We start from the raw sequence: 23908 nt of genomic DNA on the forward strand, positions 1-23908 counted from the left end.
TGAAAAGACAGCCATAGAATGGGAGAAAATATTTTCATATATCTAATAGAGTTTTGGAAAACTATTCTATCATCCTCTAGGTATTGTATCTGTAAATAATTTTATAGTTTTGTTTTAATCTACAGACTAACCAGAAGAAAATTAAAAGTTGCCTATTCTGATCATTTTGTCATTTGTTGGGAGGGTTTTTTAATGGTTCCTCTTGAGAGTCTGTCATGTAGACTACAGACTATCGGTGCTACAAAGATCAGCCAACTCTCTCATTTTTCAGTAATAGAATAAAATGTCCATTTCAAGGAATTAGTCTTAGTTCTTCAAGTCTTAGTTCTGCCCTTTGCTCAGAGTGATTTACCAGTTAATTACTAAGCTGGGATATAGCTCTCTCCTTTCTGTATCACCTCTTATCAAGCTCACATTCATTTATTCACTCAACAAATATTTGTTGAACATAATTTTACAGCAGTCCAGGAAACAGACAATGGCATATCAGAGTAGCATGATGGAGACAACAAGAGGAGGTAGATGAATATATGGAGGTAATATTGACAGACTTTGGTGAGGGATTGGTGGGATAATATTTACCAGCTAAGTGAAGAAGGCTGAATCCACAAATGAGACTTAAAAAGAATAGCTGGAAAGGATGAGGAGAAAACAGGAAAGGATAGTATTATAGAATCCAAGAGGAGGGAATAACTCAAGAAAGAGGAGTGGTCAATAATGCTGAATGCTACTGAGGAACATATGGACAATATCTATTTTATTTAGCATGGGGAGGTCACTGGGGAATCTGGTGTTTACAGAGGCCAGATTCCAGCCAAAGAGACTGGCAATGGTTTGTGCAGACACAATATTTTGTCTTGCATGCCACGCAGCTTTCTATCATGCATAATCCACTCTGGTATAGTGTTCAGAGCTACCTCACTCAGGATCTGCAGGTCCAAGGAAACAGCATAAACACCCCAACAGAGGCAAGAATCCCAGCCAGAACTCTAAAAGAGCCATGATTCTTGCTAACTGCAACCTTAATTAATAAGCAGCCCAGTTCAGTGGAATTGTTAACTATTACTCCTATTTTTATCGAAGTTGAATATAAACGATTTGCCCAAGGTCATATATCAAGTCTGTGGCTTAAAAAAAAAAAAAATTCCTCAGTTCTCACCTTCAGCAGAGTTAACCATGCCAGACACTGAGTTACTGCGTGACCTTAGAAAATCACTTTCTCTGTGTAGGCCTCAATTTTCCCAACTGTAAAATGAACAGGTTTTACTAGATGATCTTCATGTTTCCTTTCAGTAAAAAAAAATGTTGTTTACTCTAAATTTTCCTGATGAATACCTTTGAATTTTTGGTCTCCTGGGGCCCCTAACCTAAAGAGATTTCCATGCCTTAAAGCCAGAATTAGATTTTTAGTCAACATGAAGATGAAGAGTAAACACACAGGTCTACCCCAAAACTAACTATTCTGGACTGTAAGTCTTCACTCTCCTGGATTCCATATTCTCTATAATGAGACGCACCCTTGTATCTGATCTACCTACTGCCTTGAACTTCCTCATTATAGAGCTAAAATTGCTCTTTGCCCTTCTCTCCATGTTTTTCCTTGGAAAAACCTAGGAGTCAATTCATTCTCCAGGTAGAATTTCATTTAGTTCAACCCTCATGTTAATGTCTGTTGGAGAGCATCAAAAGACCTTAGAGCATGAAAAAGTTGTGTTTTTTCCCTAACATGTTTTCAGATGATATCCTTCCCATGCCTGACTGATGGATGCGTGCCAGGACTCACAGAGCCCAGCCAAGCCAGAGGTCTCCTTCCCACTGAAGCAAAGACAAGTTCAAATACTGAGGACCCCAGAGTGAGACTTTCTCTCCTAGACCTCCAGGCTCAGAAACGGCTTTGCTCCAGACGGCCCACAGACAGCTGTGTAGATAGAGCCCAAGTCCAGTCGGCCTCCCAAGAGAGCCCCTACCAGCCAGGACAGCCCTCACCATTGGGCATGAGCTCCACCACCAAGGTCGGGTAGGCGATGTTGGTACAGCCAACCTTGGTGCCGCAGTATTTCTCACACTCTGAGGGGACGGTGCAGGCAACTTTCTCTGAGGAGAGATAAAGAGTCATGTCAGCAAGCAGACATCAGAAATGCTTCCAAGATACACCTTGTTAAGCAGGCATGCGTGCTAGGTGCTCAGTCATGTCTGACTCTTTGGGACCTCATGGACTGTAGACCACCAGGTTCCTCGGTCCATGGGATTTTCCAGGCAAGAAAATCAGTGGGTAACCATTTCTTTATGCAGGGGATCTTCCCAACCCAGGGATCTAATGTGCATCTCCTGTGTCTGCTGATTGTGCAGGTGAATTCTTTACCACTCGTGCCACCTAGGACAACACTTCAAACAAGACATTCCTGCCCACAGCCCTGAAGTGGTTTCACAAAGAATGCAGCACCCAAGAGGCCCTTCTATGCCATCCCGCTGCCCTGCTAGTCCTGACCATCCCAAGCTCTGCCTGGGGAGGAAAGACAGCTTCTAGGCAGAGGAGGGAAAAGCGAAGAATGCTTAGGGAGGAAAGCAGAGGGAATAGTCCCCAGACTTTAGCTAGCTACAGATGTTGAGAATCAGACCATAAAGAAAGCTGAGCACCTTCGAATTGTGGTGCTGGAGAAGAGTCTTGACAGTCCCTTGGACTGGAAGGAGATCAAACCAGTGAATCCTAAAGGAAATCAACCCTGAATGTTCACTGGAAGGACTGATGCTGAAGCTGAAGCTCCAGTACTTTGGTCACTTGATGTGAAGAGTCAGCTCATTGGAAAAGACCCTGATGCTGGGTAAGATTGAAGGCAAAAGGAGAAGGGGGCGACAAAGGATGAGATGGTTGGATGGCATCACCAACTCAATGGACATGAGTTTGAACAGACTCTGGGAGATGGTGAAGGACAGGGAAGCCTGGCATGTTGCAGTCCATGGGGTCACAAAGAGTCATACAGGACTTAGCAACTGAACAGCAACACACTACCATAACCTGGGGGTGTGAGGGGACACAGAGCAAAAGATGAGTAAATGTTAGCTAGAAGAAGCCTTAGCTAGAGGCATATCATGACTTCAGAGAATCTGCAAAAGGGGAAACCGGAATTGTCTATGTAAAGAACCAGGGAACACAATTACACAAGTTCTGTGACCTCAAGTCACTCAGTGTCTGGGGCAGAGGGGACAATAATGCTTCATAATCATGGCAAGAAAAGAAGAGGGTAGAAAAAAGGAAGAGGGAGCCATGGGGGTTTTTGAAGTGGGAAAGAGAGGTTGGCGAGTCCAGCAGAAGGTGTCACCTGTGAACAGGATGCGGCTGATCATCCCTGGCATCACCATGAGGAACATGGGCAGCAGCTTCATGTACCCACACATGATGCAGCCAGCCTTCACGTGCGACATGTTTTTGGCGGAGAGGCAGCGCTGCACAATGACCTGCCAGGGAAAGCCCAGTGAGGGGGCGTGTAAGCAAGAGACCCTGCAATATGTTCTGACCACCCCAGCTCCCACCACCACTCCAGGTCATCAACCTGGCACTCCCATATCACCAAGATTCAGCAGCCCTCAGACCACAGGAGCCTGCTCTGCCTTCCCCACAAGCTGCACGAAAGGCAGGAAGCTCTGCAGCACCCTGGGGAAGACCCTCCCTCCTCCCAGGTCCAACAGCATGGGTACCTGGTCTGTGCACCAGTACCACAGGGAGATGATGGTCAGCCCAAAGATGAGCCCAGGCCAGGGCAGGTCTCCTTTGAGAGGATCTCGGAAGATGTGGAAGGAGTCAGCCCTTGGGGTGTAGCACTCTTCCTTGATGGTGGTGTTTCCATAAGAGGTCACAGTTGGAATGGCATTCATGTATTTTGTCACAAAGGCACCATACCCTCCCACTTTGTGGAAAGCTGGAAAACATTGGTGACAAAGTCAACTTCCTGAAACTCTCAGCTCTTCACAGCAGTTTCTTCTGCGGATGCCTGAGAAGCCCACAGCCAGAACTTGCACTGTGCAATCTCGGGCGTCATCGTCCCATTCTGGGCCTCAGCTTTCTCATCCATAGAATGCCCAGCCCCATCGAGGGCTACTGTGTGGGTCCAAAGCAATAACCTGTGAAAGTACTCCAACCATGAGCTTCTTTACAAAGGGCAAGTATTTGAATCATTAAAAGATAGACCTTGGTTTTGAACCAGATTCAGAGATTCTGCTTTCCCCCTCACCACCTGCTGTCCTCAGTGGCTTTTGGGATCCTGGATGCAGACTAGGACCCCCCATCCCAGCAGTGTGGTGGGATGGAAGAGGATGGGTGAGGAAGTCGGGGGCTCTGCCGCACCTTGGCTATGGGAATAAGGTATTCTAGGCCCTGCCCTGTGGAATAAGGCATTCCTTTCTCCTCCCCCAGTCTCCTGAGGACACCAAGGAAAACCAAACGGAAGCTCTTGGAAAACACAGCATAGAGAGACAATAAGAGGCTTCACAGAACACCCAGAAAGCATGGGCCCCTTAAAAATAAAATGGTTTTTTATATCCTCCCACAACAAGCACCTCTATTTGCAGGGTTTTCGGTCTTGTCCTTAGGATTTCAAGACAAATAAAATTTCAAAACTGGGGGGACTGGGACTACAGAGTTGCTGATTTTTTTTTTTTTTTGGTCAAATAGGGAAGTAAATAAGAAAATGATCAATTCACAAAAGAAAGGACATTTAACTTTAAAAGGTAGATGACACAATCCAAGATTTAAGATGTGACATTTAAATATATTTAGTCTGATAGATATTTAGCCTTATCTTTTTTTTTTTCTTTTTTTTTCCAGTTTCTCTGTGGAGAGAAGACCATGACATCAGAGGCCCTCCCTGGGGTGCACTAGTCCAGACTGTGTAGAGAGGGCAGCAAGGAATCCAGGTATTGCCTGGACTGGACCCAACCTGAGACCTCCAGGGTTGGGGAAGGTGTCCTCCGCACACCCACAGTGAGGGCCAATCCAGGCCAGTCCACTCCCCCAGGGAGGGCAGAGTGTGCCCAGTTCACTGCCCAGGTCAGTGGCCTCTAACTCTGCCTCCCCACCTCCCCACCTGCCCCTGCCCCACTTACCAAACCCAGTCAGGATGAAAGACCCCAGCAGCATGATCACCGTCTGCAAGGTGTCTGTGTAAATCACAGCCGCCAGGCCCCCTAAGAGCAAAGGATGCGATGCATCTGACCTTGGAGGGAGTGCACCCCGTTGGCCCACCTCCCTTCCCCACTCTCTCCCCAACTCCCACTCTCTCCCTCTGCACGTCTTCTGCACCCCTCAGTCACCCCCTGCCCTCCCTCCTTCCCTCTTTTGTCCTGTTACAGCCATCTGCCACCCACATGCTCCACTTTTCACAGAAAGGCTGGGAAGGCCTTGGAAAGAAAGTTTCCCCCTATTTGAGGATGGAGCGTTTGATGTGATGCTTTAAGCCAGGAGAAGCATCTGCCACAGACAGAGAAGGGAAGAGCAAAGAGGTGACACCTCACAAGATGTCTGGGGACATGAGCAAATCAGCACATTTCAAAGGGCTGCTTGTGTGTCCACTCTGTTTTCTCAGGCCATCTGAGTAACTTGTCCCCAACACTATGGGGCTCCAGCGTGGCAGCAAGTTCCATCACCTACCCTGCCTGCCCCTAATCAGAGTAGAGCAACACAGCTCTGCAAAGGTGCCCCCGGTGGCTGCTCATGTCTCCAGCTTCTCCAGTCACATCTCGAGTCTTCCTCTAAAATCTGTGTGCCACTCCCCCCTCCCTCTCTATAGTGCCCCTCGCCCCCTGTCATGTCAAACCCAAGGTCTCTGTCAAATGACTTTCAATACCCCCACACTGTGACCCCGCTTCAGCCATCAGGTCTGGCCACCTACACCCTCCACCCTTAACTACTTCCCACTGAGCCCCTCCTCCAGCAGGACACAGCCACCTGCTCACCTGCCCAGCCCTGCCACTCCCACTCCTGACTCCCTTGTTCCTACATCTCCCTGCACCTGGCCCTCCCTCTCTGCTTCTCCCGACTAGGCCAAGTTCTCTCCTACTCCCACCAACACTGGATTTTTCTGGGGCACCTACAACTGTTTCCTCGAACTGTCTCCTGGGTGGATCTCTTCCTTGAGAAGAGAAGCCACGTCTCCTCCCTCCTTTCACCCTTCACAAGTGCCTAACCCAAGCTGGGTTGGGGCTGAGCCATTTGAGGGAACTCACCTGTGATTGTGTAAAGGGCGGTGATTGCCAATAAGATAAAGATGGCTAGGTAGAGATCCAGGCCCAAGGCCAAGTTGATGAATATGGCCCCAGAAAAGATGTCTGCCTGAAAGGAGAGGAGAGGTGGGTTTGGGGTGAGAGAGACCAGCTGAGGCGCGTGAGTCAGCCGCAGGGACAGGTAGGAGGGCTTGGAGAGGTTAGCAGAAACTGACTCCTAAGTCATGTCAATGCCTGTGATTTCTGGGGCCCCACTCTGGCCCACAACCCCTTAACCTTTGGCTGAAATTTCACAATTAGTGGTTCATATCCTTATCTCCAGTTGAAAATATGGAAGACAAACAGTGCACAATTCCATGTATATGAGGTTTCTAAAATAGTCAAACTCATAAAATCTGGGGCTAGAATGACTGTTACTAGGGGCTGGGGGAAGGTGGAGCTATTAATCAACAGGCATAATCTCTCAGTTAAGTAAGAGGAATAAGCTCTAAAGATCTGCCCCACATCGCACCTGGTCAACAATATGTATTGTACACTCAGAATCTGTCAAGAGGTTGGATGGCAAGCTACGTGTTCTGACCACAATAAAAGTAAAAATAAAAAACAAAAGGAGGACTTCCCTGGTGGTACAGTGGATAAGAATGTGCCTGCCAATGCAGGGGACACTGGTTCAGTCCCTGTCTGAGAAGATCCCACAAGCCACAGAGCAACTACTGAGCCTGAGGGCCGCAACTACTGAGGTCCATGTGCCTAGAGTCTGTGCTCTGCAATGAGAGAAGCCGCCACAATGAGAAGCCTGTGGGCTGCAACAAGGAGTGGCCCCTACTCACTGCAACTAGAGAAAGACCAAACACAACAATGAACTTTCAGCACAACCAAAAAATAATAATTAATTAATTAAAAATAAATAAACTAACAGAAATAATAGAAAAATAAGAATATATATGAAAAAACAAAAGGATATGAATACCTGAAAGAGAATCCTGCTCTATTCCTAAATTTCCCAAAATGCTTTATTCAAGATGATAATAAATATTCCATAATTTAAAAAAAAAAAAAGAATTCTATAAAAGAGGCCTGTGAAATGCTGAATTAAACAGTTAAGGCAGTTTCTTTACCCACAACTTCTCTGAGCCTTCAGTATACTGTGCCTCCCCAGGAGAGAAATGTAGTAAATGACCCTTAACAAACTCACTCAACTGTGAAACTCTGTTTGCCAAGGAACAACTATTAACACCTTGAGGCTCCTCACAACCCACTTTGTGGGCTGCTATTGTGAGCTGTTATCCTTCATTTACACCTCAGTGTAAAAGGTTTATCAGATCTACTCCCAAATACAAGTGTGAGTGCTGGACTCTGTGAGAGGGAAAACCACTCTCACCCTGGAATGGAGAGAGATGTAAACATCACCATGATTTTATCTCCTCTGTCGAGATGGGATCCATCTGGATTCAAACACAGCCAGAGCATCACCAAGAACCTCCTGTGTGGCAGGCTTGGTGATAGATGTCTTTATCTAGATCAGAGGTGTGCAACCTCTGGGCCAGTACCTCCTGTCAGATCAATGGTGGCATTAGATTAGAAATAAAGTGCACAATAAATGTAATGCATTTGAATCAACTTGAAACCATCCCCTGCCCCCCAGTCCATGGAAAAATTGTCTTCCATAAAACCAGTCCCTGATGCCAAAAAGGTTGGGGACTGTTGATCTAGATTATCTCAAGTAAGTTTAGGGGGAAACACTCCCTCTTCACTCCTGAATTCACTGGTGCTTGATGCAGTTATTTTTCTCCCTGCCTCATTTAGCCCCATAAAGAACTTTCTACTTGGCTGGTTGGTGCAGTTAAACCAACAGAGAGCCCTGGAGTCACCCAAAATGAATGTTCATGTAGTCTCCAAAATACTACCAGAAGGACAGTATTAAGGGATGATGGTGGTGAACCTTTTGTTTTCAAATCTCTAGATGCAAAAGAACTAGGCTTTCCCTAGATGCAGTGCAAGGACTGTTTTATTGCATAAAACTGAACACATTTCAGAGCATGTAAGGGGCCACCCGGTCAGGCCCTGGGGAAGGGCGCCCTTGCATTTTCTCTTGATTCTTATCATCCCCTCTACTCCTCCTCACAGCTCCTCGGGGCCTCCAGTGGCTCAGTCCCACCGACCATATCTCCTATTCCCTGCCTCTTGGTTGGCAGAGAGCTCATCTCACACCAACTAATGTCTGGCATCTTCCCCCAAGTCGGGCCTCTTGAGGACCTAGTGCCTTAGTTCCCGGCAGATTCTCTAGTCCCAGGGGACCTACTGTCACTGTCTTCCCTGGAAGACGAAGAGAGGCTGATCCAGAACATGGGGAGAGAGACGGTGACTTAGAAAGAGATCTCTGCCCTTAGGGTTGGTGGTGAGAGGACCTGGGTTTTATCCCCAATACTGCCAGGATAGGTCTGAGTGACCTAGCATTTCACCTCTCCCTGTCTCAGGGTTCTCATCTTTAAAGTGGGAAGCTCTGACTCCCGGGGCTTGTGATCTTCAGTGGATGGAAGTGGAAAAGATCTGCAGCTGAGGAAAGAATTCCCCTCCTAGGTCTGAGACCTCTTCTACCTTGCCTTCTGGAGCAGCTAAGGCTGAAGAGGAAGAAAGAGCCCCCTGCTGCACAAAAGCCTCGCTAAGGGTGAAATGGCCACTCCTGCTAGACTCTGCACTCTGGGCCACGTGGAACTGTGATTGATGAGTGTTCACAAAGTCAGTCTCTCCCCTCTGAGGCCTCTGTACTGTCACTAAAGTTATTTCAGTTTGAGGGGTTCCATTCATTGCAATGCTGTTAAATGTGCACACTGTAGATTCAGTGAATTAGCTAATAAGCATAAATGAGCTATAAAAAGATTACAAGGCTGTTTCTCCTGCCTTTAAAATGCCCTTGGTTTATTTTTCAGCATAGTTAATTTGTAATGCTTTATGACAACACACCATAGCGGATTATGATACCCTCATTAATATTTGCTTTGCCATCATTAGTCACAAATAAGTAGCAATTCCTAAGATAACATTATAAATGAAGTCTATAGAGACTATGGGAAGTGTTGGGCTAATTGAAATCTTGCTCTTATAATATGCACTGTTTCCAGTTAACAGGACAGATAAAGAATTTCAAGAAAACCTCCCTCATGAATTGGAAAAACTCTTCCTTGAAAAATTCTTCCTCCTATGAGTCATTCTTAACTTCAAGAATGAAGTCTCTCTGCCCTTGGAGCCCTGGAAGTCAGCAGGTGTGACCAAGAACATGCTAGCTGAGCTTACTGTTAACCCCAGGCACTCTGACATGTCTTGGGGTCTCTTAGGTGCCCACATATTTCCCCACTTCATAAAAATAGTTTTTCCTCCCTATCTAGGGGATTTTACAGTTGACCAAGGACTTTTAGATACATATGTTGTTCTGATTCTCAAAACAAGGTAACAGGACAAATAAACTGACTCCACTTTATAGATGAGAGAGGAAAACTCAATGACTTGCTCAAGGGCTAAAATCCAGGATTTCCGTCTCCAAATTCAATGATTTCCTGCAACATTCAAAGGTAAATGTCTTCCTTTCTGGAATAGCTTCTGCAGAGAGCAAGGTCTTTTTTTTAATTGAAAAAAAAAATGTGTTTACTTCTTTTTAACATAAAATAATTATGTTGTATGATTCCAAAACAATAGCACAGAAAGTTATACATTGAAAGTTAATACAGTCTTGCTTCTATCACTAGACCCAAAGACGACCACTGTTGAGAGTTTTTCATCCACCAGAGGATTTTTAGGTGGCTGGCTGAAATCTGTATATCAAAAATTATGCTCCATGGCCCCTAAAAAGTAACTGTTAAGATGGAAATATGAGGAAATGTTTGATACTTAGTTTGATACTAAGAAGGGGGAGAATGGCCATAAAATGGCTTGCGTATTCTGAATGCAGCTCTCTAAAGGAAAACACACACTATAGGCCAAGTCAAACTGTGAAAATGTCTGTGTCATAATTATAGGGTTATGGGTGCTTTTCCCCTCTAGATATTCTTAAATGCCATCATTATATTTTTCTTACAGTTCCAAAGGTGAGGAAACAGAAATTTAATGACACGATATATTCCCTATGGATATATGAATAATACACATTTTATAGTAAAAATATTCTTAAAATAGACTAGAAGAATACATACCAAGTTCAAGATAATGTTTACCTTTTAAGAAGAAGGAAATGGGGTTAAAAGGTTATAGATGAGCCTTACTATTATATTTTATTTCTTTTTTTTTAATGATAAACTATTTAGATCTATAGAATCTTGGTGGTAGTACTAGCTATATTATTTTTTGTACTTTACTGTATGTTTGAAGCATTTCATTACTTTTTTATTCATAAAATTTGAGGACTGGATGCAGAATACACCACCAGCTTTGATATAAAAGAACTTGCCTCTAAACCTGTGAGATCAATTATTTCATAGCTCATCCCAAATTGCTCCTTCTCTAAACCCCTCTTAGCCCTTACTAAAGAAGGAAGGGAGGAAGGGAGGGGGTGGGGGACACAGAAATTTTTCCCAATGCTGCTAAGCAAAACCAACTTGAAGTGAACTAGACATTTATGATCCTCTAGACCAGGGGCCAGCAAACTTTTTCTGTAAAGGCTCACTTCACACATATTTTAAGCCTTGCAGGACATACAGTTTCTGTCCAACCTGCACAAAGTCATCTACTGTTGAAGCATGAAAGCAGCCAAAGATGATACGTCAATTAACGGACATGACTGTGTTCCAATAAAACTTTATTTACAGAAACAGGAAGGTGGATTTAGCCTTTGAAAGCTTGACTGAACAAGCTCTATGGAACTCACAGGGAACAATAAAATACAAATCCAGTTAGAAACCCTCTTAGAGTAACTAATCTCATTAGCCTTGGGAAGGTTATTTAGTCTTAGTTCTGATGCTTCGAAATTCTGTGATTTTACATGCATGCATTTGCTGCCCATTCTAGTCCAAGTTGATTTAGAGCATCCAGTAAATCTTGCCTGGCAATGAGGTTTGAGATGGAGAACCCAGTTATTCAAATTTCTCTATTTGTGAGTGAATGCACAAGGTGGTAAGCATTCAAAACTTAAGCAAAAGCCAAAGCTCTTATTTTCAACCAAAGACACAGAATAGATAGCAAAGTTGCTATAGAAGTTTATTACAGTTGTCATCTGTGATAAGAGTCCCAGGAAACATACACAGGGATTTTTGATTATCACAAGTAATTCATAAAATCTGAGGCTTTATCTCAAGTGATCTTGTACATTTGAATAAGAGACATGATGCCAGGAAATTTTACAGCACAGAATGCTTCTCCGAACTTGATAAGGCAGGGTGTTAGGGTGGAGTGGGTGGATGGGAGGGAGCCTATAAAATTCTGAGGAATACATGCTTGTATTCAGTCACTCAGTCATGTCCAACTCTTTGTGACCCCATGGACTATAGTCCACCAGGCTCCTCTATCCATGGGATTTTCCAGGCAAGAATACTGGAATGGGTTGCCATTTCCTTCTCCAGGGGATCTTCCCAACCCAGGGATTGAACCCAAGTCTCCTGTATTGGCAGGCAGATTCTTTACCACTGTGCCATCAGAGGAGCGCATGGAGGAAAAATGAAGTGTCGGTCTCAGAAACTCAGAGTTCAAAAGGACATGGCCCCAAGATGGCAGCCAGAGTCAAGACTCCATGCCACCCATGGTCAGTGGCCTGGGCCACATCTGGGACACTGCACCTGAAATTCATTTCACTTTTTCTCTCCTATCAGTTACATGCCCACTGGATCCCAAATCCTCCCAAAGCCTTCCTGTCAGGTCCCTGGTTGTTCCCTGTCTGGACGTGGATCTCAAAGGCCACTCTTCTTTTCTTATCCATCATAAACTACCCATGCCTCCACACACATAACAATAGTGATTAATCTCTGTGTACAATGACTACCTTATTTTAATTAACGATTCCTTTTGTCCACAAGCCCTGAACTCACGTGCATCTTAATGTGAGCTCCCCGCAAGTACAGTCACTATCAGTGTAATTCTTTTAAGGATTTCATGCTGTGTGACCCATGGTGAATCTGAAGTCAGGCTAATTTTTAAAGACAAAGCCTTGCCTGTCTGGCCTTCCCTGTCCCTCCCCACTGCCTAAATTGCCCACCTTCAGATCATTCATGCACCCAGTGTGAGCTGACTTCTCCCTTCACAGTCCTCTCAAATCCCACTCTCAGAGATGTGGTTATATTGGAAGGTCACTTAACTGGCTATTTTACTTTCCCCCAAGGTCTTGAATTTTGATCCGTTCATACTGGACTTAGAAGACCCAGGGGACATATTGTCAAAAGTATCAGAGACTCTGCTTCTCAACCTAGCTCTGCTACTGTTTAACCCCACAAAGCCCCTTCTCTTCTCTGGTCCTCAGTTTCTCCACTGAAAAATGGGAGCACCGATCATAGAACTAGATAATCTATCCCACTCTGTTATCCTATGCTTTCATCCCATCCAAGCACAGCGCAGAATTGTGAGAACACAGACAATGAGACTAGAGAGACCCAGACTCCAGTCTTGTCTTTGCCTACACTAGCTACACAATTGAAGACAAATTACTCAATTTCTCTGAGACTCAGTTTTCTCTTCCATGAAGTGGAAAATAAGTAAAAATCCCCACCTATGCCATACTCTTATGAGGACTGGAGATGGAAGAAGTCAAACCCCTACTGGAGACTAAATAAAAAGCTTGGCACAAAACAAAAGGCAGAGGTCATCCTTCATATGCATTTTTCAAGGGGTCACTGGCTCTGGTCATTGGGTGGACATTGGGCAAGGCCTCCAGTAGGCAGCCCCAGAAATCACACAGAAAGGGTGCAAGTTGCTTCAATCATGTCTGACTCTTTGTGACCTTCTGGACTGTAGCTCACTCAGCTCCTCTGTCCATGGGACTCTCTAGGAAAAAGTACTGGAGTGGGTTGCCATATTCTCCTCCAGGGAATTCTCCCAACCCAAGGATTGAATCCATATCTCTTACGTCTACCTGCATTGGCAGGCAGGTTCTTTACCACTAGTACCACCTAGGAAGCCCACAATCCATACTAAGTACTATTCAAAAGTAAAATTCAGAAGAAGCCAAGTGCTAGGGAAAGGATGGACTCCATCAGGACCTGAGCTGAGGGAGGCTGCCCCTCAGGTACCTGTGGGATCCCACGTCCAGTAGGTTTAATCAGTAACCTGAACTATAGCTGAGGTGATTGGGAAGGCAGACAGAGAGGCTGAGCCCTGAGCTTATTTATATGACTGCTGCTGCATTGCTCCAAGGGCAAAGCTCAGCCAGCAGACTTTCCCCCATCTGAACTGTGGACTTGGAGAAGGTTGGCTTCCAAGAAAGGGAATGCTGGTGCCCCCCTCTACATGCTCACTAGACAGGTGCCACCTCACAAGCTGAATCAGGGAGCAAGGAGCGGTCCCCATCAGCTTCTACAGGTGCCAGAGTCACCTCCGTACCTTTCTGCTTACATTCCTTTCCTCCTCTCACCCCTGCCCTCCCCTCCCTCAGGAAGCCTGATTTCTCCACCCCTCCCAGCAACTCCCAGTCCAGTCTATACACACCCATCTCTAAGAAAGTAAGACTGAAATGCCCAGGGTTTTCATCTTGTAACTAAAAACTACCCTGAAGGAAGGGAGGAAAAAGTGAAGGAGTGGAATCATCACACAGGCACCAGTCAAAGGTAGCAGCCCCTGACATCAGGAAGCTGGGGAGGGAGAGAACAGTGAGGCTGGGTATCAGTCCCAACTCCAATCAAAGCCCTACGGGCCCAATCCCTGAGCCCATGTTTCCAGTGAGACCATTCAGTCGGGACATAACAATCGCTTCAGTGGTTCTGGGAGAAACAGACGTCCATGTGCAAAAGAATGAACTTGGACTCTACTTTAATCATATACAAAGATCACTCAAAGTAGATCAAATACCTCAATGTAAGAGCTAAGACTATAAAACTCTTAGGAACAAACATAGCATTCAATCTTCATGATCTTGGATTTGGCAATGGATTCTTAAAATGACACCAAAAGCACAAGCAAGAAAAGAAAAAACATAAATTGGACTTCGTCAAGATTTAAAACTTTTGTGCATCAGAGGACACTAAAGTGAAAAGACAACCTACAGAATGGGAGAAAATATTTGCAAATCACATATCAGATAAGGGTAAGTTATTCAGAATATATAAAGAACAATTTCAATGCAGCAACAATAAGACAACCCAATTAAAAAAAAAGCATAAGAATGTAAAAGGTAATAATATAAAACAGAAAAATTATTGTTGTAATCTGAAAATATATATATACATATATATACATATATACATATATATATGTATATATACATATATTTCCTCTAGAGGAAGAAAACAGTCAAATGTCAAGTGTAAATTTCTTGTGACCCTGATTCAAGCAAATCAACTGGAAGAAGATATTTTCCAGATAATCAGGAAAATCTGAATATGGACCAGGAGTTAAAGTACCTAAAATAAGAAATGACTATAAATTTTGTTAAGCATGATAACAGCATAATGGTTATGTGTTTTCAAAAATTAAAAGTGCATTCCAAAGAATCTACAGTGAAATGACATGATGTCTGGCATTTAACTTAAAACACTACTGGTGATAAAAAGGTGGAAAGGAAGAGATGAACCAAGAATGGCAAAATGTTGTTCACTCTGAAAGCCAAGTTACAAGACCAGGTCCAGATTCTGACCCTGACAGGGTATAAAGGCTTACAGCTTTATGTCAGGGCCAGCCCTCAGGCATCCATTACTTCCTCTTAATCTTCTACTAAGAACAGCTTTCACTGAGCCTTCTCGAACCACTATGTCTTCAGCCTTCCCCACAGTAAGGAGGTCTGTGTGTTCAGTCCTTGATGTGTGAAATAGGACTTTGCCCTCAGAAGCAAGAAGGCCTAAGGGACCGAGTTAACAGCAACACAGCACTACCCTTTGTGGGCCAGCATTTGCTGAGGAGCAAGGTGGGCAGGTTCTGAGCCAGCAAGTGCCCAGCACCCAGGGCGGGGGGCTCACCGAGATCTTGGTGAAAATGTACAGCACCAGGGACAGGACAGACAGGTAGACCTGGATCCGCTGGCCTCCAAATCGCTTCCGCAGGTACTCTGGCATCGTCACCACCTGCACGGATGGAAGGGCAGTCACTGCCAGCCTAGGTGACCAGAAGGCCCACAGCAAGCAGAGCAGGGCACCACTCTGGTGTCAGAGGGGTGGTCACACCTCTGACCCTGCTGGTCAGGGGAGTCTGAGAGGCGTCCACGTGTTCCTGTCCTCCAGCCATTTGCTCATCTCAATTCTACACTCCCGACCACTGCAGAGGCAAATTGGTATTATCCCAGGACATGGTATGTGCCCAATAAACAATATTTTAATGAACACATGACTGCATATAACCAAGAAGACAGATCCTTGCCTTGAAGGAGAAAGTGATAGATAAATAGATCGGTGTGCATCTGTGCTCAGTCATGTCCAACGATTTTTGGATTCCATGGACTATAGCCCCCAGGCTCCTCCATCCATGGGATTTTCCAGGCAAAAATACTGGAGCAGGTTGCCATTTCCTCTTCCAAGGGATCTTCCTGACCCAGGAATTAAACCTGCATGTCCTGCATTGCAGGTGGATTCTTTACCACAGTGCCACTGGGAAGCCCCTAAATAGACAGTCTTATACAAAGCACCTACTGTAAACAAGATGTCATAACCACGGTGGGACCTTTTCAGTGCCCTGAAACAAGATGGCCAGGCTGGGAGCATGCTTCACCCTGCTCTGCACAGAAGCCTTGCCAAGGGTTGTGGCTGCTGGCCAGCTCACCTGCTCTCCTAGCTCCTTTCTGCAAATTCCAACCACACTCTGTCTCGTGTCCTCAACCCTGAGCCTGCTGTCTCCCGGAATCAGACATGTATCACCAACAGTCCATGAGCCTCCAGGAGATGCATGGTCTACCTGTGCTTCCTCTTTACTGCTTTCAGCTCCCAATGTATAGATGTACAGGTAGTAGATGCTCATTACATCTCACTGGATGGATGATGCTAAAGCTGTCTTATGTAAAATGTCAGAGGTTTAGTCAAGAGACTGAACACGCATTTGGTAGATGAGTACCAGCTGCATGCTCAGCAACAAGGACTGTCGATGTTTGTAAATGAAAAGAAACTATGGTTCTTTTTCTCATGCTGCTTCCCTTCCAGGGGCAGAGGTAGACGGTTATGTGTCGTGAGCAATGCACGGCAGTACCTTGCAACTATTCATTCACCCAGTATGAGGGAATGTGATAATTTAGGTGCTGAATAGACTGAGCCTGCTTAGGAGGGCTTCCTAGAGGGACAAGTCGTGGCCAAGTGGATCTATTTAATGCCTCTGAGAGCAGTCAGGAACTTTATAGCCCAGGAAAGAGCCAAGTCATAGGCTCTTGTCCCAAAAAGTCTCCTCTGCTTTCCAGGAGGACCAAGTTTACACAAATACTTGCCAGCAGGAAAATACATCTTACATAATAACAGAGCAGATACTTACCCCTGCTTTAATGTAAATGGGGACAAACACCCAGCCCAGCACAACCACCAAAACCAGGGCCTAAAACCAAAAAGGAGGCGGAGTCAAACCAGGAGGAGACTTAGCCCACACTGCTGCCTGCAGGGCCCACAGCTGCTCCAGAACAACCACCTGGCATTTTCTCTTTGAGCTCTAGGGACAGCTTCCTAAGTGACATCAGTGACTGAAGGAGACCTGTGATGCCTGATGGGCCCATGGGAGCAACAGTTGGGCAACAGTGGACAGGGACCCAGGCGGCTACCCACTGGCATCACAGTCCCTTCGCCCTTCTCTCTGGTTTACAGGAGTAAAATACCATTTAGAAAGCTTTTAAAAATAATAATAATAATATTGGAAATCTGGTGGTAAGTATTTCCAAACCTCTAATGTGGCTGAACGGGTAGGAGAGGGCCTGGCTTTTTTTAATTTATGTTTAGTTGGAGGATAATTGCTTTACAATGCTGTGTTGGTTTCTGCCGAACAACAACGTGAATCAGCCAATAGCATACGTATGCCCTCTCCCTCTTGAACCATCCCATCACTCTGGGTCATCGCAGAGCGCCAGGCTGAGCTCCCTGTGCTTCATAGCAGCTTCCCACTAGCTATCTGTTTCACTCATGGTAACGTACATATGTCAGTGCTGCTCTCTCAATTTGCCACACCCTTTTAAAAGAAGAAAGAAACACTAAGGCCATCATGTCAGTGGTTTCTCGTGGTGGAAGGGGAGCAGGACCCTGGGGGCCTGAAACTGAGCCCCTCCTCCACTGCACTGCAAGGTGGCCCCGGGAGGTCCTCTAACGTCTAGAACATCTCTGAGTGTGAACTGCACTGGCCGGCTGCTGAAGCTACTTCCAAGACCAGGACACAGAGTCTCCAGTGTTACTTACATTCCATTCAAAGCCCCCAGTGGCAATTCCTGCAGCTGCTCCGGTCCCTGCCAGTCCCACAAAGTGGCCGCTTCCAATGTTGCTGGCAAACAGAGAGGCTCCAATCTGGAAACACATAAAGTTCAGGTGAGGACTCTGTGCTTCACCAGGACACTCAAGGCCAGACCAAAGATAGAAGAGACATGGCAACCAAGAGAAGGATAAGAAAGAGTAGAAGCCGCCCAGGAACCTGACTGCTAGAGTCTGCTGGGACCACTGGTTCAGAAGGTGAATGTGGGGACTTGGGGAATGGTGAAGATAAAAAGGGGAGGACTGGAGGAGCTGTGGGATGTATCCCCAGATCAGATCTCTGTGAGACCTTTGTGAGCCCAGTGCTCAATAGTTAAGGAGGTCTGGTAAGCCCACAGCCCATCAGGTCTCCTCTGGAAGTCTCCTCAGGGGCTGGGGGTGCAGGTGCAGGGCCTCTGCCATTCATCTCAGTGTTCTCCAGCACTGCTGACTGGGGACCTTGACCAATACAGGCTCTCAGGAAATGGGGACAGTTTCGTTGAAAGAAATCATTTAAAAGGAAGCCTCTGGACCTCAGATCACTTGTCACTTGTCAAAGAAGGCAAGGGGTAGGGCCAATAATTTCCAAGTAACTCCTAGCTGTTACATTCTGTAATCCCATTAGCTCCCAAGGACTTCACTTTTTTTTTCACTTTTATAAGAGACACTACTAGTAATGATACTCTCTAAGGTGCTCAGTTGCTCAGTCAAGTCTGACTCTTTGTGACTCCATGGACTGTAGTTCACTAGGCTCCTCTGTCCATGGAATTTTCCAGGCAAAAATACTGGAGTGGGTTGCCATTTCCTCCTCCAGGGGTCTTCCCAACCCAGGGACTGAACTCACATCTCCTGTGTCTCCAGCATTGCAGGCTAATTCTTTACCACTGAGTCACCAGGGAAGCCCAATATCTCTCTAAATTGATATATATTTTTGGCCTTATCACAATCTTGTGGAACCTTAGTTTCCCCATGAGGGGTCGAACCTTAGCCCCCGGCAGTGAAAGCATGGAGTCATAACCACTGGATGGCCAGGGAATTTCTTCAATATAGTATTTTTATTTTTTACAAAGATCTCCAAGACCCCATGTATACATGTACAAAACACTGCATTTTTCAAAGATAGATTTCTAATAACATAAGCTAGAAGACAAATTGGAAGGATGTGTATTAAATACCCAAGAGTGGAAGCCTGGGAGAGGAAAGGAGAATGGGACTGTGACTAGGAGATGAAGAAGGAAGTATCAGGGGAAACGAGAGAGGGATTTTGCACTAACTGATCATGACACTGTACCATCAACTCAACTGCATCTGAGATCCAAGAGAACTCCAAAAAGTTCTAGAGTTTTTCTATATCCAGGAGGAGAAGGCAGAGCAACATTTGAAAAGCACCACACTAGTATTAATTATCCCCAGTCTTGCTGAGCAATGCAGAGAGGCTCTATTTGTCTAAAATCCGTAAGATGGTTCAAGCCTGGAACAAAACATATTTCCCAAAATGCAGATTATTGTTCAAGGAACTGTCCTAACTCTCCCTCAATATCTGATTTATAGCTGATATGCTTAGTGCCATATGCTAAGTCAGAGGAGAGGGTCTGGAGGTCTCCAGAATGAGGAGGAGATGATGGTGTAAGTTGCTTCATTCATTCACCCCACAAATGTTAATTAGCACCTATTCAATATGTCAAGCTCTATTCTAGACACTGAGGATTCCTCTATGAAAAGTACTGACAAAAAAGAAAAGAAAAAGAGAGATCAGTGCTGTGAAGAGAATAGAAAAGTGTGATAGAGTTATCCTCTGTGGGGTGTTTAAACTGAGATCAAAATGATAAAAGAAGTCAACCACCCTGGGATCAGAGGGAAAGCATTCCAGCAAATATCACCCCTCTGGCCAAGTAGAAAGGTCATCATAGTTGGAAAGCAGAAAGAAGGCCAGAGTGGCTGCAGTGTATGGGTGGAGTGAGATGAGGTTGGAAAGCTGGGAGGGGTACATCACGTAGGTCCAAGTGAGCTGCAGTAGGAGTGTGGATTTTACTCTGTGATGGGAAGCCACTGGAGGGTTTCAAGCAGGGGAGGAACAGGATCTAACCTGTTTTCAAGGCTTTCTCTCAAGCATGTGGAGAGTGTAGTGCTGGGGGCAAAAGAGAAAACAGAAACATGCAAGAGGCAATTTCTGCTTGTAGATGAGAAGGGACAGCGGCTTGGTCTCCGGTGGTGGCAGTTGAGACAAAAACAAGCATAGACATTGGGGTACATTTCAGAAACAAAGTTGATGAGCCTTGTTGATGGATCAGATGTAGGAGACTGGAGAGGGGATCATCAAAGATAATGCCTAGAATCAGGACTTCAGTGACTAGGTGGATGTCATTCACTGAGGAGGGAAAATGTGTACTTTAATTACTGCAGCTTAAGAATTTTAATCTTTTGTTGCCTATACTTTAAAGTGTGTTGAACAACATACACTTACTTGCCTTAGTTAAAAGAATAGGACCCGGTAAACTCTGCATAAAGAAGTAAATTACCGGGGACTTCCCTGATGGTCCAGCGGTTAAGGATCTGCCTTCCAGTGCAGGGGACACGGGTTCTATCCTTGGCCAGGCAACTAAAGCCCGCACGTGCCACTACTACTGAGCCCACATGCAATGAAAAGATCCCAAATGCCACAACTAAGACCCAATAGCCAAAAATAAAAATAATAAATTAAGTAATTAAGTGAAAAAAAAGAAGTAAATTACTATTGCCTCTGATCATAAATGGATGGAATTCTCATGATGTGAAAATTCTATTGATTCACACTACAATTTGTCCTCATTATAGCACAAACATTAAAATACTTTGTGAGGGTGAAAAAAGGAAGAAAAGGAAAGAGGAAGAGGGGAAGGGGAAACTGAGAGGAAAGCTGGCTGTTTAAGCTCATCCACCTCCTCCTCAAAGCTTGGTGGGAATAACAGTCCACCTTTAATCAGAATTCCCTTCTGTGTGTAGCCTGCCTGTCATGATCCATCATCTTTTTTTTTTTTTTTCATTTATCATTTCTTACTCAATAAATGATTAAGCCTAATGTACTATTAAGAGCATAATTATCAGTAATGATTAACTTCATTAGATTAACCTTAAGTTTAAGAAGTCCTCTCCAAGATCCCCCCAAAAGGAGACAGTGGACTTTAAGCAGTTGTAGGCTTTCTTGAGGCAGTCTGTCACCGTTTGACGGAGTGGTGGCCAGGGGAGCTCTGGGGATATTGATTCAGATTCAGTTCATTTTTATCATGGTCATCATTGTTCTCCAGTCGTTCACCTTGGCCTCATCTGAACTCCTAACCATCGCCATAAGACCTGCACTGAATCATTTACACCTGACTCTGCCTTCACAATAGCCCTGGCACCCAGCACTTTTCACATCATCCTTGTACAGGCTGTCATTATCTCCCATTTTTTCTTTTTTAAAATTTTTTTTTAATTTATTGGCTGTGCCAGGTGTCAGTTGCAACACTCGGGATCCTCGACCTTTGTTGTGGCATGCTGAATCTTTCGTTTCAGCTTGAGAGCTCTTAGTTGTGGCACATGGGATCTAGTTCCCTGAACAGGGGTGGTTGTTGTTCAGTTGCTAAGTCATGTCTGACTCTTAGCAACCCCATGGAGTGAAGGATGCCAGGCTTCCCTGTCCTTCACCATCTCCCAGAGTTTGCTCAAACTCATGTCCATTGAGTCAGTGATGCTATCTAATCATCCCATCTTCTGCCACCCTCATCTCCTTCTGCCTTCTATCTTTCCCAGTATCAGGGTCTTTTCCAATGAGCTCTTTGCATCAAGTGGCCAAGTACTGGAGCTTCAGCTTCAGTATCAGTCCTTCCAATGAATATTCAGGACTGATTTCCTTTAGGATTAATTGGTTTGATCTCCTTGCAGGGGACAGGGGCTGTGCCTACCCTCAAATCTTCTCCAGGCTAAGCTTTGTCTTCTCATGTGTCTGCTCCTCAAGAGCCACTGTTGTCGCTCTCTCTGCTGCCCGCAGCCCCAGTTATGACCCCAGATGGGCTTCAGACCTGAATCGACCAGTCCAGACATGACTGGACTGAATAACCAGCCTGAGCAGGCTACCCTTCTTGACTTCACATCTGTTTTTGACATCATGTGGCTTCAGGTACTCTTTCAAACCTGCCACTCAGCACTGGTCCTTGGCAGTACTGAGGACAAAGCCAGTGCCTCTGATTCCCATCACTGTCAGAGACTCTGCCTCTAAATTATCTGGATCATTTAACAGAAACAGATTTCTTCTCATTGCAATTTAGATTCCTGATAATGTGGAATTATCAATTCCACATTAACATTACAGTGGCTCTATTACTTAGAATTGTTTCCTTCAATCCCTCCAGGATTTGGCACAAATTTGATGTCTTCCCATCCATGAGCCTTTTCTAAAGGGACAACTACTGAAACCACAAGGAAAACATCTGGCCAAATTCATTTCTCCATACCAACTACAGTCAGTCCCCTACATACAAACCTTCAAGTTGGAAACGTTCAAAGATGCAAATGTGCGTACCAGCCCCGGTACACCAGCTGCTTTACTACTGTATTTTTCAAGGTGTGTGTGTGCTTAGTCGCTCAGTCATATCTGACTCTTTGCAACCCTAAGGACTATAGCCTGCCAGGCTCCTCTCTCCAGGGATTTCCCAGGCAAGAATACCAGAGAAGGTTGCCATTTCCTTCTCCAAGGGATCTTCCTGACCCAGGAATTGAACCCATGTCTCCTACATTGGGGCTTCCCTGGTGGCTCAGACAGTAAAGCGTCTGCCTGCAATGCGGGAGACCCGGGTTCGATCCCTGGGTCAGGAAGATCCCCTGGAGAAGGAAATGGCAACCCACTCCAGTACTCATGCCTGGAAAATCCCATGGACTGAGGAGCCTGGTAGGCTACAGTCCATGGGGTCTCAAAGAGTTGGACATGACTGAGCGACTTCTCTTCTCTTCTCCTACATTGGCATGCAGATTTTTTTACCACTGAGCCACCTAGGAAGCTCTTTCAAGGTATTGTACTATAAGATTAGAAGTGTTTTCTTTATTTTTTGCACTTGTTTTTTATGTATGTTATTATTTCTGTGAAAAGTATTATAAACCTATTACAATACAGTACTACCTGGTTGACTGTGTTAGTCGGGTACCTAGGCTCACTTACAAACATGCTCTTATGTATTTAGGGGACTTACTGCATTAATGTCAGGAGCTGGAAGCTCCTACTATCTCTCAAACCAGAGGAAAACATCAGTTCATCTAATGATCATTCCTTCAGTGTTCAGCCTTAGGACTCCCTGAACCAATGCTACTCACAGAGTGCCCTGTGGGCCTGGAGCTTTGGCTTCACCCAGGTGCTCAGGAGAACTATGAAAGTTCAGTCCCCACCCCAGACCCACTGACTCAGAGGAGTAAGGGTGGTTCTTATACACAGTAAAGCTAGAGAAGCCTGCCCTAGACTGTACTGAAAGTCACTACTCCTTCTTAAACTTGTTTTGGCCTCTTTTCTGGGGAGTGGAAGTGCAGTGACTAACTACAAACTTGGGATGCTAAGATGTGGAGGACAAAAAACGGGGCAAAAGAAGCTCCCTGCCCAAAATCTCCTACTTACCTCTAGAGTTGTTTGGGGGGTTTTTTAGTATTATTTTTATTTTAACACTTTCAGAGTTTTAAAGGCCTATTACCATGGCAGTCAGGCTACAAAGTGGGAGACACTGTCACTTCCCCATATGCCAAGATAACAGCACGTGAACTGGAACAAGCTTTGGCCAATCTCACGGGTGAAACCCGAGAACTGGCAGGCTCAATTGAATGAAGACTTCCAGAGGATCCTCACACCACAGGAAAGTTATTGAGACATTTCAGATGGAAATCTACACAAGTCACTCAAAGGCTCTTTGGGAAATTCTTCCACAAACACTTTGTCACCTCAAGGGATGGAGCATAAGAGTTCCCAGAGGGTGATCTCAACCACCAGAGTCAATCAATAGTGCCAACTGGAGGGCTCGTCTTTCCTGCCACGGCATGCAACTGGGAAGAGGACTTACAGGCTCTCAGTGGCCTTTGTAAACTAGCCCCGTCCTTCTTCTCCAGTCCCAGTAGCCCTCCACCCCCACCCCTAATGCCTTCCAAGTCCTCTGCACTCCAGTTAAATC

At 45.1% G+C, this 23908-nt stretch overlaps 1 protein-coding gene across 1 annotated transcript in view; it reads right to left on the reverse strand.

Annotated features, from left to right (window-relative positions):
- The window catches only part of SLC5A1 (solute carrier family 5 member 1), a 48859-nt gene that overhangs the window by 10806 nt on the left and 14145 nt on the right, over nucleotides 1–23908 (reverse strand). Inside the window, exons 4-11 of the mRNA XM_065903936.1 lie at nucleotides 17697–17801; nucleotides 16792–16851; nucleotides 15300–15404; nucleotides 6220–6325; nucleotides 5101–5181; nucleotides 3697–3917; nucleotides 3321–3456; nucleotides 1987–2094 (exon numbers count right to left, since the gene is read on the reverse strand). Of these exons, the coding sequence (XP_065760008.1) occupies nucleotides 1987–2094; nucleotides 3321–3456; nucleotides 3697–3917; nucleotides 5101–5181; nucleotides 6220–6325; nucleotides 15300–15404; nucleotides 16792–16851; nucleotides 17697–17801 (922 nt within the window). The remainder of the gene's footprint in view (nucleotides 1–1986; nucleotides 2095–3320; nucleotides 3457–3696; nucleotides 3918–5100; nucleotides 5182–6219; nucleotides 6326–15299; nucleotides 15405–16791; nucleotides 16852–17696; nucleotides 17802–23908) is intronic.

Source organism: Muntiacus reevesi, chromosome 13 (genome assembly GCF_963930625.1).
Source record: "Muntiacus reevesi chromosome 13, mMunRee1.1, whole genome shotgun sequence".
NCBI classification, from domain to species: domain Eukaryota; kingdom Metazoa; phylum Chordata; class Mammalia; order Artiodactyla; family Cervidae; genus Muntiacus; species Muntiacus reevesi.